This window comes from Sciurus carolinensis, chromosome X (assembly GCF_902686445.1).
Source record: "Sciurus carolinensis chromosome X, mSciCar1.2, whole genome shotgun sequence".
NCBI lineage: Eukaryota > Metazoa > Chordata > Mammalia > Rodentia > Sciuridae > Sciurus > Sciurus carolinensis.
This window is the reverse complement of record NC_062232.1, coordinates 34,354,183-34,368,675: the sequence shown is the minus strand read 5'-3', so window position 1 is coordinate 34,368,675 and position 14,493 is coordinate 34,354,183. Positions and strand designations below refer to the sequence as shown.

The 14,493-nt window shown below is 42.0% G+C and overlaps 1 protein-coding gene across 12 annotated transcripts in view; it reads left to right on the top strand.

The window, feature by feature from the left end:
• Cask (calcium/calmodulin dependent serine protein kinase) overlaps positions 1-13,484 on the top strand; it is a 361,598-nt gene extending 348,114 nt beyond the window's left edge. For all 12 annotated transcript variants that reach the window (XM_047535418.1, XM_047535425.1, XM_047535422.1 and 9 more), the window contains 3 exons: positions 1,429-1,631; positions 8,637-8,720; positions 12,417-13,484. In XM_047535418.1, the coding sequence (XP_047391374.1) occupies positions 1,429-1,631; positions 8,637-8,720; positions 12,417-12,593 (464 nt within the window). In that variant the 3' untranslated portion in view covers positions 12,594-13,484. The remainder of the gene's footprint in view (positions 1-1,428; positions 1,632-8,636; positions 8,721-12,416) is intronic.
• Positions 13,485-14,493: the final 1,009 nt, after the last annotated feature.

Genomic DNA, 14,493 nt, shown 5'->3' with positions numbered 1-14,493 from the left:
GATACTACATCATCAGTATATTATGACCTTTCTTCAGCTTTTGATGTGTCTGGAGAAAGGATTCCTCTTTAGATTGTCTACATTTTGAAGTCCATGACACTTGGCACTTTTAAAGGAAAGAAGAAATTCCCCACCGGCTTGAGCCCATGTACCAGCAAAGAGTAGTCTATTTGCCCTTGCTTAAGGAAGGTAGGAACTTAGAAGAAAGGTAGAGAACAAAAACAGAGAGAGAGAAGAAAGGGAGAAAGGAAGAAAAATATTTAAACCAATATTCCTTGCTCACCTGGGAAAACATTTCCTAAAGTGAGTTTTGCATATTGGTATATTGGTATAGCCTGACTCACTTAGATCAGGCTTTGGCAAATCTTTTCTGTAAAGGACCAGATAGTGACCATTTGAGACTTCAGAGGCCACACAGTCTGTGTTACAACTACTCAACTCTGCCATTGCAGCATAGACAAAAATGTGAACAAATATACATGGCCGTGTCGTGGTAAAACTTGAAGCCTGCAGACCATTTTCGGCCCTTGAGCCAATTTGCCACCTCATGGTTTAGGTCTTCTATAATAATTATGACCACACCTTGCTAACTTTCCATGATAATGAAGCATTCAAGCTCTGTATTGTCAGTACAGCAGTCATTAACCTCATATGCCAGTTAAACCCTGGGAATTGTGGCTAGCAAATATATAATGGGGGTTGGGGGTGGGGAGTGAGAGAAGAATGGAGGAATTTAGATTATGTAGAAGGAAATGAGAGAGAAGGGGGTATGAAAAATGGTGGAATGAGACAGATATCATTACCCTATGTACATGTATGATTACACGATTGGTATGAATCTACATCATGTACAACCATAGAAATGAAATGATGTGCCCCATTTGTGTACAATGAATCAAAATGCAGCCTGTAAAAAATTAAAAGATAAATAAAAAATTTTTTAAAAGATATAGAGAAAACATTATAGAAGAGAGAAAAATAAACATTAGAACAAATTTTAAAAAACTGAGAAACTAAATTTTTAATTATTCTTTACTTAAATTTAAATAATCATATTTGGTGTTTCCTTGTTTTTAATCTTCTTTCTTCCCTCTGCTCAAGGCCCAAATACACAGAGACATACAGTGAGTGATGTTAATCTTGGATCATTTCATATCTTTCTCTTGTGGTGGTCCATGAAGGAGTGAAATATATCTCTGAACACTGAAATATTCCCCAAACCAAATGACTAATTGGCATAGTTGTACACAGATAAATGTGGTTTCTAGAATTTGCTTCTACAAAGCTTCTGGGATGGGAACAGGGGATGTGGGACAGACCTTAAAGAAGCCACAGCTTTTAAAAAGAGATTTAGTTTGAGTGGGCCCATGAGGAACATAAGTTCCCCAGCTCAGCCTTTTAAACTTCTTGTGACATGGGACTTTGCAGATACAACCAGACCTCCAAAGAAAGATGAAGAAAATGGAAAGAATTATTACTTTGTATCTCATGACCAAATGATGCAAGACATCTCAAACAACGAATACCTGGAGTATGGTAGCCACGAGGACGCGATGTATGGGACAAAACTGGAGACCATTCGGAAGATCCACGAGCAGGGACTGATTGCAATTCTGGATGTGGAGCCTCAGGTAAGGCCCAGCCACCTGAACCCCTCCATCCTACCTGCATGCTGATAAGTTCAGATTCTGAAATCAAAAATGCCATCAGAGAGTCGTGGGTTGCATCATAATTTTATAAGCTTCAGGGAAGTGTCAATAATCAAGATTTCTTGGGTTAACAGTCTAGAATGCAGACTGGCTGATCACTGGCCATATATTTAAGAAGCAGATGATTCTCTACGGAGATTTGTTATACTCCAAACTTCTACAGAAATTCTACAATCATTTGACCTCAGGGTGAAACTCTGACACTTTGTTATCACAACAGCCTTGGTACAGCTATGCTGAACCATCAGAGCACCCACCAGCATCTTAAGTTAATCATCAGCAAAAAATCTGATCCTGGGGCCTGGTTATGAAACACAGTGCTAGGTTTCTGAAAACAAGCATGAGTGACCCCAGATGTCACATGTCAGATGGAGCAGGAATGGAGAGCAATTAGAATTAGGACTCAAAGGGGAGGTGGATGTGGAAGTGAAAGAAAACTGAAGGTTTGACATGAAAGGGGATGAGGGTGTAGCTCAGTGGTAGGGTGTGGGTTTAGCCTGTGTGAAGCCCTGGGTTCCATCTCCAGCACCTAAGAAAAATGCTGACAAGCTGTTTTTTCATGCCTGAGTATAATCCAAGCAAAATGGACTTGAAGCACACAAGGGAGGATTTGGGAATTATAGACATTAGGGGAGGTTACAGGAGAGGCTTGCGGGTTCCCTTGTGACTCTCAGGTCTGCCGCTTTGAAGACCATTCTGTCACCCAAATCCCTCATCACCTAGAATCAGTCCACTACCCACCAAGATGGTAGGTCACCTTCCCTTCAGTAGGCTCCCCTCCTATTTCATCAGGAGGCTTATATAGCCATCTTAGGCAAGGCAAATCCCTGTTTAAGGGTCACAACATGAGACTTGGTCCCCCGGCCATCCCAAAATGAGGACAGAAACTGCATAGCAAGATCCGTGGGACCTGGGACTTGACTGCTCAGATTCTGGGCAACAAGATCCTGACTTGTGGCCAATGGGTTCATCTGTTTTTCCATTTTATAGCACTTGATGGGGTTCTTGAACTTGGAACTTTGGAAACCATGAAAAGATCTGGTTAGGGGACTAGGAAGGAGAGCAACAATAGTGCAAACACTATAGTTTACGTAACAATTAAATTGGACCTATATAGAACTAAATATGATGATGTATAACGCAGATTGATTTTTGTTTAACTACTAATCCCTCCTTACTAGGGATTGGAAAAATCTTCTGGCCAGGGGTGGCTAGAGGCAAGGTCTCAATCCTGGTCCTGGTCTTCGACATCCTCTCCTTGGGTTCCACACTGGTCTTCACCTGAACGTCGTTTTCTGCTGGTAGTAATGTCTCTAGCAGTATGCTGGCTGCAGGGCTCCTCAGACCCCCTCTGCATTACCTAAGTCCACTTTCAAGGGCTTTCTGCCTTACCTGCTGCTGCTGCCGCTGCTGTCATCACCGCCGCCACCGCTGCTGCCGCTGCTGCTCCACCCATAGTGTCCAGCTTTCCCTGTCCCTTGGCCCTTGCACAGCCATGCATTGCTCTGCACTGCTGAGCGGGAGACCCTTCTCTCGGCCTCATCAGGACATCCACAGCAGTTCCTTTAACCCATTGCACTTGGCCCTGGAGCACCTCCTTGCCCCAGCTGGGCACACTGTCCCCCTGCTCCCCTGACTGCTGGATGAGCACACCTGCACTCTCCTGTTCTGCTTCCTGTGTCCCCACCTCTCAGAACTGTGATCTCTCAAGTCCACTGGCCCTGAAGGCAGGCCATGGACATCCTGGTCTCTACCTGAGCCTCTTTGGGTCAGCAACCCTAGGGATGGGGACAGCCCAGGGCCTGCTCCCCTCACTGGGCTGGTTGACCACTCTGGTCCCAGGCTCTCCTGCCCAGTCTAGGCTCATTCCCAGCCCTGGTGTCACACTTGAGACCACTGTGTACACCAGTACAGCCGGGGATGCCCGCAGAGTCTGCGCCAACTGGACTTTACCCTCAGGCCTCTCTGCCCTCAGCCAACTCTCCTTAGGTCTGGGAAAGGCCCTCATCCTGCTTTGGGGATGCCAGAGGTCATGAACAACCTACTTTCAGACAGAGCCTTGATGCTTCAGGAAGACTTTCCCCTTGGGACCTTATGACGTTTTTCTCCATGCCCCTTTCCTGTCCCAGCTTGTTAGATTGACCCCTCTACTGTGTCTCACAGATAGTTTGATTCAACAGACACGTATCAAGCTCATATATGCCAAGCACTGTGCCAGAAGCTAAAAATGTAATTAAGAAGACAAACTGGTGAGGATGAAATTCCTTCCTCCATGTACATCAGAAACTCTCCTTAACAAGGAAAACTCACATCCACGACAGCTGAGGCCATTTCTACCATATATGGGCCATAGAAAAACCACCTAATGCGGGTGTTCCACTCATTTAGCACAGGTCTGATGCTTTGGGGCCATCTTAATCTATTTTAGACAATTAAGGCCAAATTGAGCACATGTGTAATAATACCATATGATAAAATATTGTGGTCCAACTCTAGACCTAGAGGACAATGGTAAAGACATTTTAAAATAATAGATTATATCATTATAATGTTTTATATTTCATTAAGCATTATTACTCCTTACCTAATCCTTGTAATCCTATGAAATAGAAATCAGTATCTATTTCCATAAATGAAGAAATCGAGGCTTAATGTAATAGTAACTCAACCAAGGTTTATAGGTGATTGAAACTGAGGTTTGAACTTAAACTATTGTATTGGTTTGGTTTGGTTTGTAATAAATCCCAACCTCCTCCCTGAGAATCTTCAAGACGGTTCACCAAATTTTTTAAACATTTAGAAAACTCTATAAGGCAGTAAAACCTGAGAAAAAAATAGAGGACCTATTTCTCATGGAAATAGTTATGACTCAGTCATCTGTGTCCCTAAAGCTGAAACTGTAATCTCTCCAGTGTGTAATGACACCTTAATGCAATGGTTTTAGAAGTTAACCTCACACCAGTTTATCTTTTCACAGTATTAAAAGTTAACAGTAGCAGAATATTTGGGCTTTGGCTTTTGCCTACAGAGGGGAAGGTTGCCATCAAAAGGCAGCTCCCAGGAACTGAGGATGTAGCTCAATGAGAAAGTGCTTGCCAAGCATGCACGAGGCCCTGGATTCAGTCCCTAGTATGGCAAAAATAAATTTAAAAATAAATAAATAAATGGCAAAATGAGGTATGGGGACAAGGACTTTCAGAAACAAGGAAATGCATGGTGACTTTGCTAAAGATTTAAGGCCCTATACCCAAAAACATCATAGTTGGGATTTGAGATACCTTAAAATTTTGGAAATACAATAAGATAGAATAGAAATAAAAAATACAATGATTGGAAAATATAGTAATTGAAATATAATAAATACAATAATTGGAAAATACATAATTGGAAAATACAATAATATAGGAAATAGAAAATATAGAAATAGAAAATCAAAATACAAAAATAGAAAATCAAAGCCATGAAAAAGAGAAGGAAGTAAATATGAGAATCACAGGAGCTACTGCAGTTAATGTGATGAACAAAGTTGAGTCTGAACATCCTGGCAACCAGGTTCGGAACCAGACGCCATTTTGTTAAATTGGTTTCCTCTCTGAGGTCACTGTGCTCTCCCCTAAACCCTTAGATTTTTGTGGAAAATTATTTGGCTGCCTGCCCTTGTATACTTTTTAACTTTGTAAACCAAATTAATCTTCTAGAGATCTGCATCATACTTGGGTCAAATGAGTTTGCATTCCTTGAAGATGGTAACTTGAGATTAATTCTTGGCCATACATAGATTAACCATAAAATCAGTTTACTCCACAAAAGAGAACTAAAGAAGTAACTGTTGAACTACTTTGACTATTTGAATATAGTGTTCTCAGTGATCTTTCTAGAGTGTGTGTGTGCTTGAGAGTTCTCTCTCTCTCTCTCTCTCTCTCTCTCTCTCTCTCTCTCTCTCTCTTTCTCTGGAGAAAGCAGGGCTAACAGTCAGTCTTTCTCTGGAGAGAGAGAGAGAGAGAGAGAGAGAGAGATTGCATCTCCTCTTGAGTCAGAGCTGAAGAGAGTTTAGAGTTTGTCTTTAAGTCAGCTATTAACTGCCTGAGGGAGGGGAATCCTTGTGAGCAGTTTCATTTCCTGTTCCTGAAGTGACTCTGAACCTCATCTAGGCTGAAACTGCACCCAAAATGGCGCCCACTTGAGACACCTAAGTAGGGTGGGGACAGAGACCTTCAGGAACAAGGAAATGTGTGGTGACTCTGCTAAAGATATGATACCCACTAGACAAGAACATCACAGTCAAGACTTGAGGCACCTCAGAATTTTGGAAAATATAATAATATAGGACAGAAATAGAAAACTGAAGCCATGATAAAGAGGAGAAAGAAAATATGCCAACCACAGGAGCTACTGTAATTACTGTGACAAACATTAAATTTGGCTCTGAACTTCCTGGCAACCGGGGGGGGGAAAAAAACTTTTTATTTTTTTTTTGGAATCAAGATTCCAAAGATTTCAAGATTCCAAACATTCTTGACACAAAGGCTCTTGGCAATATGACGAACTTGGCCTTCATTGATGGTTTCCTACAGTAAAGGCAGGACAACCTTTGTGTGTTTATGGATACAGCAAGTAGGATTTCTTCCCCCATCTCAGTTGCGGGTATGTGTGTGTGATGGGGGTGGGTGATAAGAAAACCTTCTGTTCCCAGTCGACCCTGTATTTACCTAATGCAGGAGTACAGGAAAGAAGGAAGAGAGGCCCAAGATAACACTGACAAACAGGACATTTCTAAGGGAAGGTTCCTGTTAGGCTCAAGCTGGCTTTTTCATGATGTCGGTTCCTTGCTAAAGTCTCCAGTCACAAAAGATCAGAAAATAAATTGCCAGTTACCTTTTTCAAAAGTGAATATGTGCAAGTTCGCAGAGCTTTCTTACCAGGGGACTCTGAACCATAACTTCAACAGTTAAAGAACTCTCATGGACAAATAAGACAGTGTGCCAGTTTCCCTTAACCTACAAGTAGATATTGTATGACCAAAATTCAGAAATAGAATCCCAGTGAAAGTAGGGCTAACAGTCAGAAAGAAAGCCAGAATGTTTCACACCAGATTCATCTCTTACATGCATGTAGCAGCATGTTCTCTGGTTAAACCTGCCTCCAAAGACCAGAGAAATCTAGTGCAAATTAGATTTATTGTTTTGACCTTTTAATTGGATCATAAAGGCAGTTTATGACAGGTGTCATGTTGGGCATGAGAGAGACAACTGAACAGGACATAGTCCCTGCCCACAAGGTCCCCAAGAGCTTAATGTTTCCAGTGTTATGGGTGCTTCAAGAGCACAGGGGAGTGGCTCAGGGCTCACAAAGAACTTTCCAGAGAAAAGAACATCAGGAATGAGTTCTGAAGGATTATTCTGTCACACAAAGAGGAGAGTGAAGAAGGGGGCAGGGGAATGGGAGGTCCAGGCAGAGGGAGTTGTAAGTAAAAATGCCAGGAAGCCGGAGTCTGACCCTTTCTAGAACTGAAAGCGGTTCAGTAAAGCCAGTCCACAGAGGAGACTGCGCAGAGGCAGGCTGAATATGTGAAAGCATGGACCAGTTGGTGAGGGCAGAACCAGGTCGTCAAGCTAAGGAGGATACATTTTTTTTATCCTATGGCCAAAAGGGAGCCATTAAGGATTTTGAACATGGGACAATGGGATTGCATTTCAGAAAGACCATTTAGTAGCAGGGTGGAGTATATAGTTGGAGATCAGCAAAACTAGAAACAGGCAACCAGTCTAATTGTGCTTACAGCAAGCCAGGCAAAAGAGGGAGCAACAGGAATAGGGGAAAGCAAACATATTTAGAGTGTTTAAAAAGCAAGATATGTGGGAGGCCCTGGGTTCCATCTCTAGCACTGTAAAAAATAAAAACAATAATTTTAAAAAGCAAAATATGTAGCTAACAAAATTGATATGTTAAATTCTTATATAAAGAACAGCAAGATATTTACCCCTGATGCATATGAATTAACTTGTGGATTGGGTTCCTGGATGGGTGTATTAGGTTTTGTCCTTGGAGGGGCCTTTATAACCTCCAAGAGCATCATGTCCTCCAAGGGGAGGAGCTAAAGCGGTGATCCCACAGGAGAATCAACTCTTATTGCATCTGATTGCAATTTTGCAATACATCTATGCAGACTAGCAGCTGGTGCAGTTAGAGGTTTGGGATGCTTTGGAAAGGAACTGAAGGAGGCCTCAGAGCTCCTTCTTCCCCTGAGTGCCACGTTTTCTTGTGGGTCAATGCATTGCCCACAGCCACATAGTGTCTTTAGTTACAGGGCTAAAAAAAAAAAAGAAAAACCAGGGCTTTATAAGTCCATGACTCCAGCCCTGGGCAAGGTCCTCCTGTCCCATGAACCCTATTGGGTCCTTTCACCAGGGCAACTCAGAAGTCCTTATGTAAGTGTGAATGCAGCCCACACAGTTATAGTGGCCAGGATTTGCTATAACTGGTTAGTAATTTACAGTTTCAAATGTAGCAAAGAAGGCTCTGGATTGCTGTGAAACTGATCTGCAGGCCCATTACCCCCCAGATGCATAGACCATCAATTAAATTTCAGGCTCCAACTAATAACCAGGTTTTAATGAACATTAACCAACATAGTCCATATTAACTTTTGTGAAAGGAAATAAAGTCAATTGATTCATGAGATCCATAAGAAAAATGTCCCGTTTGTCAACTTTTGTTTCCTGAGAACTATCATTCATCCTTTAGAAGATAAGAAGTAATATAACATTACTTATAAAATTGGTACATTTAATACCTTGCCAAAAATTTGAACCAAGAGCTTGAATTTTTCAGTTATGTAAATTCTTTATAGACTCACTTGAAAGTCACATTACTTATATCTTCATTTAAGTCTCTTTTTGTTGTTGTTGTTGTCTTGTTTTTGCGCAGGCACTGAAGGTCCTGAGAACTGCGGAGTTTGCTCCTTTTGTTGTCTTTATCGCCGCTCCAACTATCACTCCAGGTTTAAATGAGGTACGAATGAATCTATTTTTTCCCCCAAATAAGCATGCCCCATTGTAAGGATCCACACGTGTTACGCACTCAAAACCAAAGCCCCTTCTCATTAAGATAACTAAATGAAACTGTTTTATTGTTGATGCTGGGCAGTCAGTATTTGGAATGAAGTGACACCAAGTGTGAACTTCAGAGATCAGAATCATTAAACAAATTCAAGCCTTGGTCTGCAGCACGGTCGGAAGCACATCAGTCTATATTTGCAGCAAATGTCTGCTCTGGTGAAACAGAATGTGGAAAAGAATGGTCAGTCTATGGCCTTATCAATAAGTCACATCTAAAGGTCAAGGGTAAACCCCATCAGTCCCCCAGGATGGAGTTTTCCCAGGCAGCTCATGCTCTCCAGGGCTGCCAGCCCTCTCTTGACCTAAAGAAACCTGTAAGGAATCCATGACCTTATTACCTGGGCTGCGGAGGCCTCTAGAGACTATCAGACTCAGAAATGAGTTCTGTCCACCTGGGGATATGGCTTAGTGGAAGAGCCCTTGCCTAGCCATGCATGAGGCCCTGGGTTCCATCCCCAGCCCTGGAAACAAAAAGAAAAGAGCGCTTGTCAGTTCTCAAGCCAACTCAAGTCAGCAGCTTCTAGAAAGATGGTGTGTGCGAGAACTGGTGTGCCATCTTTCTTCCCAGATCCTCTAGGAACGCTTTCTCTTGCTGACCAGATAGTATCACGTGTCTGGTAAGTGGAACAGTGCCTACCTGCCGTCCTTTCCTTAGTGAAGGGGATATGGCTGTACAAAGTTATCCTGAAAAACTTTTGCAAGTTCTAGAAACCACCAGAGGACTCTTGGCTGTGTTCAGTAAACACTGGCCTAAACTCACCTAAGTATATAGTACAGTTAAATCAAGGCTTGGAAATTCTCACTTCGTGTGCCTTTAAGGAAGGTTAAATATTTAGATGGACCTTATTACTCATATTTTCAGTCATCATTTTTTTGTCATTTCACCCATTCCTTTGTAAAATTCAACTTTCCCATCTTATTCAATACACAAGCATGTTTGAAATCCACATTGTGGTTAGCGTTTATCCTTTGGTTACCATGTATTTTTCTTGAATTATCATCTTTGCTTTGTTTTTGTTTTTGTTTTGCCTGTTTTCCTGCCCTGTTACTAATTTTCCATAGCTTCCAAAATGGTGCAGAAAATTGCCTGTAAGTACCAGCTAGGAGGTGATGAAGTATAGCCTTTGTTTCTTTTAATAGATGTAGAATGTAGACATTTTGGTCCCACAAATCCTTGCTTTCTGCTGTTAGAATAAAGGCATTTGTTTTCACTGAGTTGAACCCTGCTCACGTGTGAGCCCAGCATGCAGACAAGCTGTTGTCAAGGAAGAAACTGGAAAATAGAACTTCATCTTAAAAGATCTGTAAGAGGAAGTTTTATTTTCCTGTAAAGAGAACTACATCAAAAAGTTGACACACTCAGCCACACGTGTATTTTTTTGAATGGTTTCATCAGCCCCACTTTCTGAACAAATCATCATCCCTGCTTTTGAAGCCCAGGACTGTATAGTCAAATAGAGTCTCCTGGGGCTGGGGAGATAGCTCAGTTGGTAGAGTGCTTGCCTCACATGCACAAGGTCCTGGGTTCGATCCCCAGCACCACCAAAAAAAAAAAGAATCTCCTAACCTGGAGAGTGACTTCATAGGAATTGTTCCTTCTTGTACAGGAAGTGCTTCTGTCTTTGGGTGAATGCAGGTTTCCTAAAATGGGGGTTTTGCATTGTGTCTATTGTAAAATAGACCCACCGTGAAAAATACTACATTTTTTAAGTGCAAGCAGAACATGTGTTGATAGGCCCTTGGAGAGCTGATTAACTGAGGTCTTATCTACACCATAGTAATTAACACTGACATTCAGAGCATGCCATGTCCAACTTTGAAATTCCTGTAGAAGACTACAAAACAGGTAGCACAAAACATTCACGTGTCAGAGTGTCTTGATGGGCAAGAAGCCTGTCCCCACTGCAGGACCAGGGTAGAATCAAGCAAGTCTCTTTATCTTGCTTCTGCTGCCCTTTCCAGAGAGCTGTACCACAAAGAGAGCACGGCTTGTCTGGGCCTCTCAGCAGCCTCATTGGGAGGGGTCTCTTGTAAATAACAGAGGGACATCAGAGAAGAGGAGAGGAGGGGGTCCTAAGCTAGTACTGGGCAGCCATAGCTCCTGGGTCCCTCTTTTATTTTCTCTGGAGATCTGTCCCAGACCCCCATTTCCTAATAGAATTGCTCAGTCTCTTGATTATAGACTTAATACTTGTAAAATTCTGTGATAATCCGTTATCAGCTAGGTGCTTGTTCTTTTGACAGTATTTACTAAGCACCTACTGTGTGCAAGGCTCTATGCTTGACACTGGAGCACAACAATGACAAGGCACAGGAGACAAGTTTAAGCCCTAATTGGAAAGAGGGAAATTAATGAAATAAATATATTTATGTCAATTAAATAATATACAATTTTAAATGTATATATATATATATATATATATATATATATATGTATGTATTTTAACTCAAGCAGATTGTTCACCTACCCAGTGTTCATCCAGGGCAAGGGGAGAGTAGGTGTGGCTAATTTGACTCATAAAGTTTCCTAGTTTCCAATTGAACTTGGCCTTGAAAACTTCAGTATAGCCAAACTTGAGCTGTGAAGATAATAAAGGCAGACTTCTTTCCATTGGCCCTTAAGAGATCCCTGCCGGCAAAAAGCAATTTTCACATAACGAATTTGGGACCCTAAATTCCGCCCTGATGTGGCCCAGCCTGGTGAAAGTTCTCAAAATCTGTAGCCAGCTATGGTTTAGGGAACATCCTTTTCTGCAGCAAGCCTGCCTAGCATTCCGTAGCTTCTCTTCCTTCGGAGTTGTTTCCATGAGAAATGTGACTACATGCAAAAAGTGACATTTGACCATTTCCAATGCAGACCAGCTTGCCAGCTGCTGTTTTATTTAGGAAATGGCCTTCTTCCAGCCATTATTTGTAACATCCAAAAAGCTTTTGCCTCTGGCATCTGATGCTGTCGAGTCAGGGCCATTATACATAATTGAATTTTTGAAACATGGCGAACCTTTAAGTAGAAAAGGAAAAAATACAACTTAATTTGTCATCCATAGGCAGGGCTTATTGGTGCAAACACCCCCCGAAGCGTGGCTCAAGGGAGCTTCAGGGACCAAGTGGGTGGGCATTAAGAGCCAGCGCCTTGTCATGGCAGCCCTTGTGCCAAGTGTGAGGATGGCTTCCTGCGGGCCCATGTTAAAGGAAGGAAGGAAGAATGGCAGCCACTGGTAACCCACGCCTGGCGTGGCCTCAGCCCAACTGACCCGGAACCAATACAGCTAGGCCTGGGTGGGGGTGATGTGTTTGCTGGAGAGTGTCTGTTTTGTCTGGTTTGTCATGGAGCCAGCCCCCTGTTGCATGTTGAGCCATTGCGGATGCTAGCAGGAGGTCTGTAACCCTGCTGTCACAGGGACGGTGGTCTCCTCTGTCATGGCGCCACCCTGGCCTCATGCCCAGATGCAGCACGTCAAGGTTGGTCCTTGACCGTTTCTGACACTGGGATGAACAAAAATGTGAAAAGAGAAAGAATCCAGCTGACTTCTCTCTTCTGTTTGCTCTCCCCTGCTCCCCTGTCTGCCCTCCACGCTTCCCCTTGCAGGATGAATCTCTCCAGCGCCTGCAGAAGGAGTCTGACATCTTACAGAGAACATACGCGCACTACTTCGATCTCACAATTATCAACAATGAAATTGATGAGACAATCAGACATCTGGAGGAAGCCGTTGAGCTCGTGTGCACAGCCCCACAGTGGGTCCCGGTCTCCTGGGTCTATTAGGCCTGTCCCCAGATATCTGAGCATAACTGGGAGCCACCTCATACATGGAAAAGCCTCTTTGTTATGGGCCTTGTGTCAGCAGGTCGTGGTCCCTAGAGACTACCTAGTTGTAGTGTGACCTACATTTATAATTATTGTCATGTCCGAATAGATAGAAGGAGAAAAACAATTACACACTAATTTAAAGAGACAGTATCTTTTTTAATCAGTTCTCCTAAACTTTAATAAAATGTATCTTTAAATGTATGTATTATTCAATCCTTTGGAATGTTATATTTTTGGAAATCATAGCTTTTTATTTCCAAGGCCCCTAAAAACTGCACAAAATAGATGCTGCTTTCTATAATCTATTTTAATAATAATAAACAATGATTCTGTTACCTTGACTGGGGGTGGAACACTACATTCTTTTTAGAGTCTGATTTTATGGATTGGAATATCTTTCTTTCCTTTATTTATTTGAAATAATTAGTCTAGTGATTACAAAACAGTCATAAATTTTTAAAGGCCTTTTTTCTCTCTCTTTTTTTTTAGAATAGTATTTTTTTTAAGTCCTTTATGTAACATCCAGATAATGTGATACTGTCTCTTTGAAGCACCCTGTAAACCTTTTAGAGATTTGAAGTTGGGTCTTGACTCTTAATGCATGTGGACAGTCGCGAGCGTTTATGCTGTCGGTGTGTCTGTGTTGGACAAATCAATCTGTAATCTACAGCAAAGTACATTCCGTTCACGGGGCACACCCAGGAGAATAAGAATAAAATGCTGTTATGACTAAGTTGTAAACCTATGCACATCCCTTGCATTTCGGGCAACTTTATAAAAAAAAAAAAGAAAAAGAAACTGATTTTTATTAATAATAATCATGTAGTGAAATGTGTTTGTAATTTTGTCTCAATTTAATTTGTTGTAAGGTGGGAGGGGGAATTGCTGGTTTCACCATTTCAGATCTGTGTTGTCTTAAGAGTATTAACGTTTTAATTAAGCAAAGAAATGAGGATTTTTTAATCTGTATGTAATTGTTTTAAAAGCACCCATTTTAAGAGAAAATACTGTGCAATGAAGAAACCAGTTTAGGCATTTGCTATAAACTGAATTATTCCAAAAGAATAATCTATAACAGCCCTGTAAATTCCTTTAAAATGATAACTAACAGGACAGTCTGACCAATTTTTTTTAAATATACTTCCTTTTATGTGTTCAATAATTAAATGCCTTTGGGTCCTTCATTTCATTATAGATTTGTTCAGGTTCCCGAGCTGCTCATCTTTTCAGTTTTAGAATTCATTAGCTGCTCATTGACCCTTCAAAGGCCCAGGAGTGAGTATCAATCAGCAGGACTCAAAAGCCCCCTGCCAGGGCACAGCTTGGACCGCATCTGACTCGCAGGGCCGCCTGTGGTCTCTCCTTCCTCTTGCTATATCCCTTGGCACAGGGGATTCATCTGTCCTTGTTGCTTTAGAGACATTCACCATCTCATCACCCTGCCACGAGGTCACATTCTTCTAATACAGGAGATTCGGGCTGGGGGTTCCCAGACTCTGCCAGAGGTCAGTAGAAGGTTTTTCCTTAGCGTGTGAGGGCGTGACGCGCTTACGTTAACCTGCAGTTCTTGAAAACACACCATCGTTTTTGCTTCTTGTAAGTTAGATGGCCTTTGTCACAATTGCCCTGGCAGGATGTGCAGGGTGTGTTCCAAGCTGAAGAACTCTTAAGGGACCGAACAGAAAAGGCAGTTTTTGTATACTCCTCTTACCTGGTCAACACCCCAACCCTCACCTACTGTCATGAAATCATGCCAATTTTTTTCCTGATATCATTCTTTGTCAGTGACTGGATGAGTCTACAACCTACTAACAAGGTGTTGAGTGACCTCCTTCTGTTTGGGCCCTATGGTGGG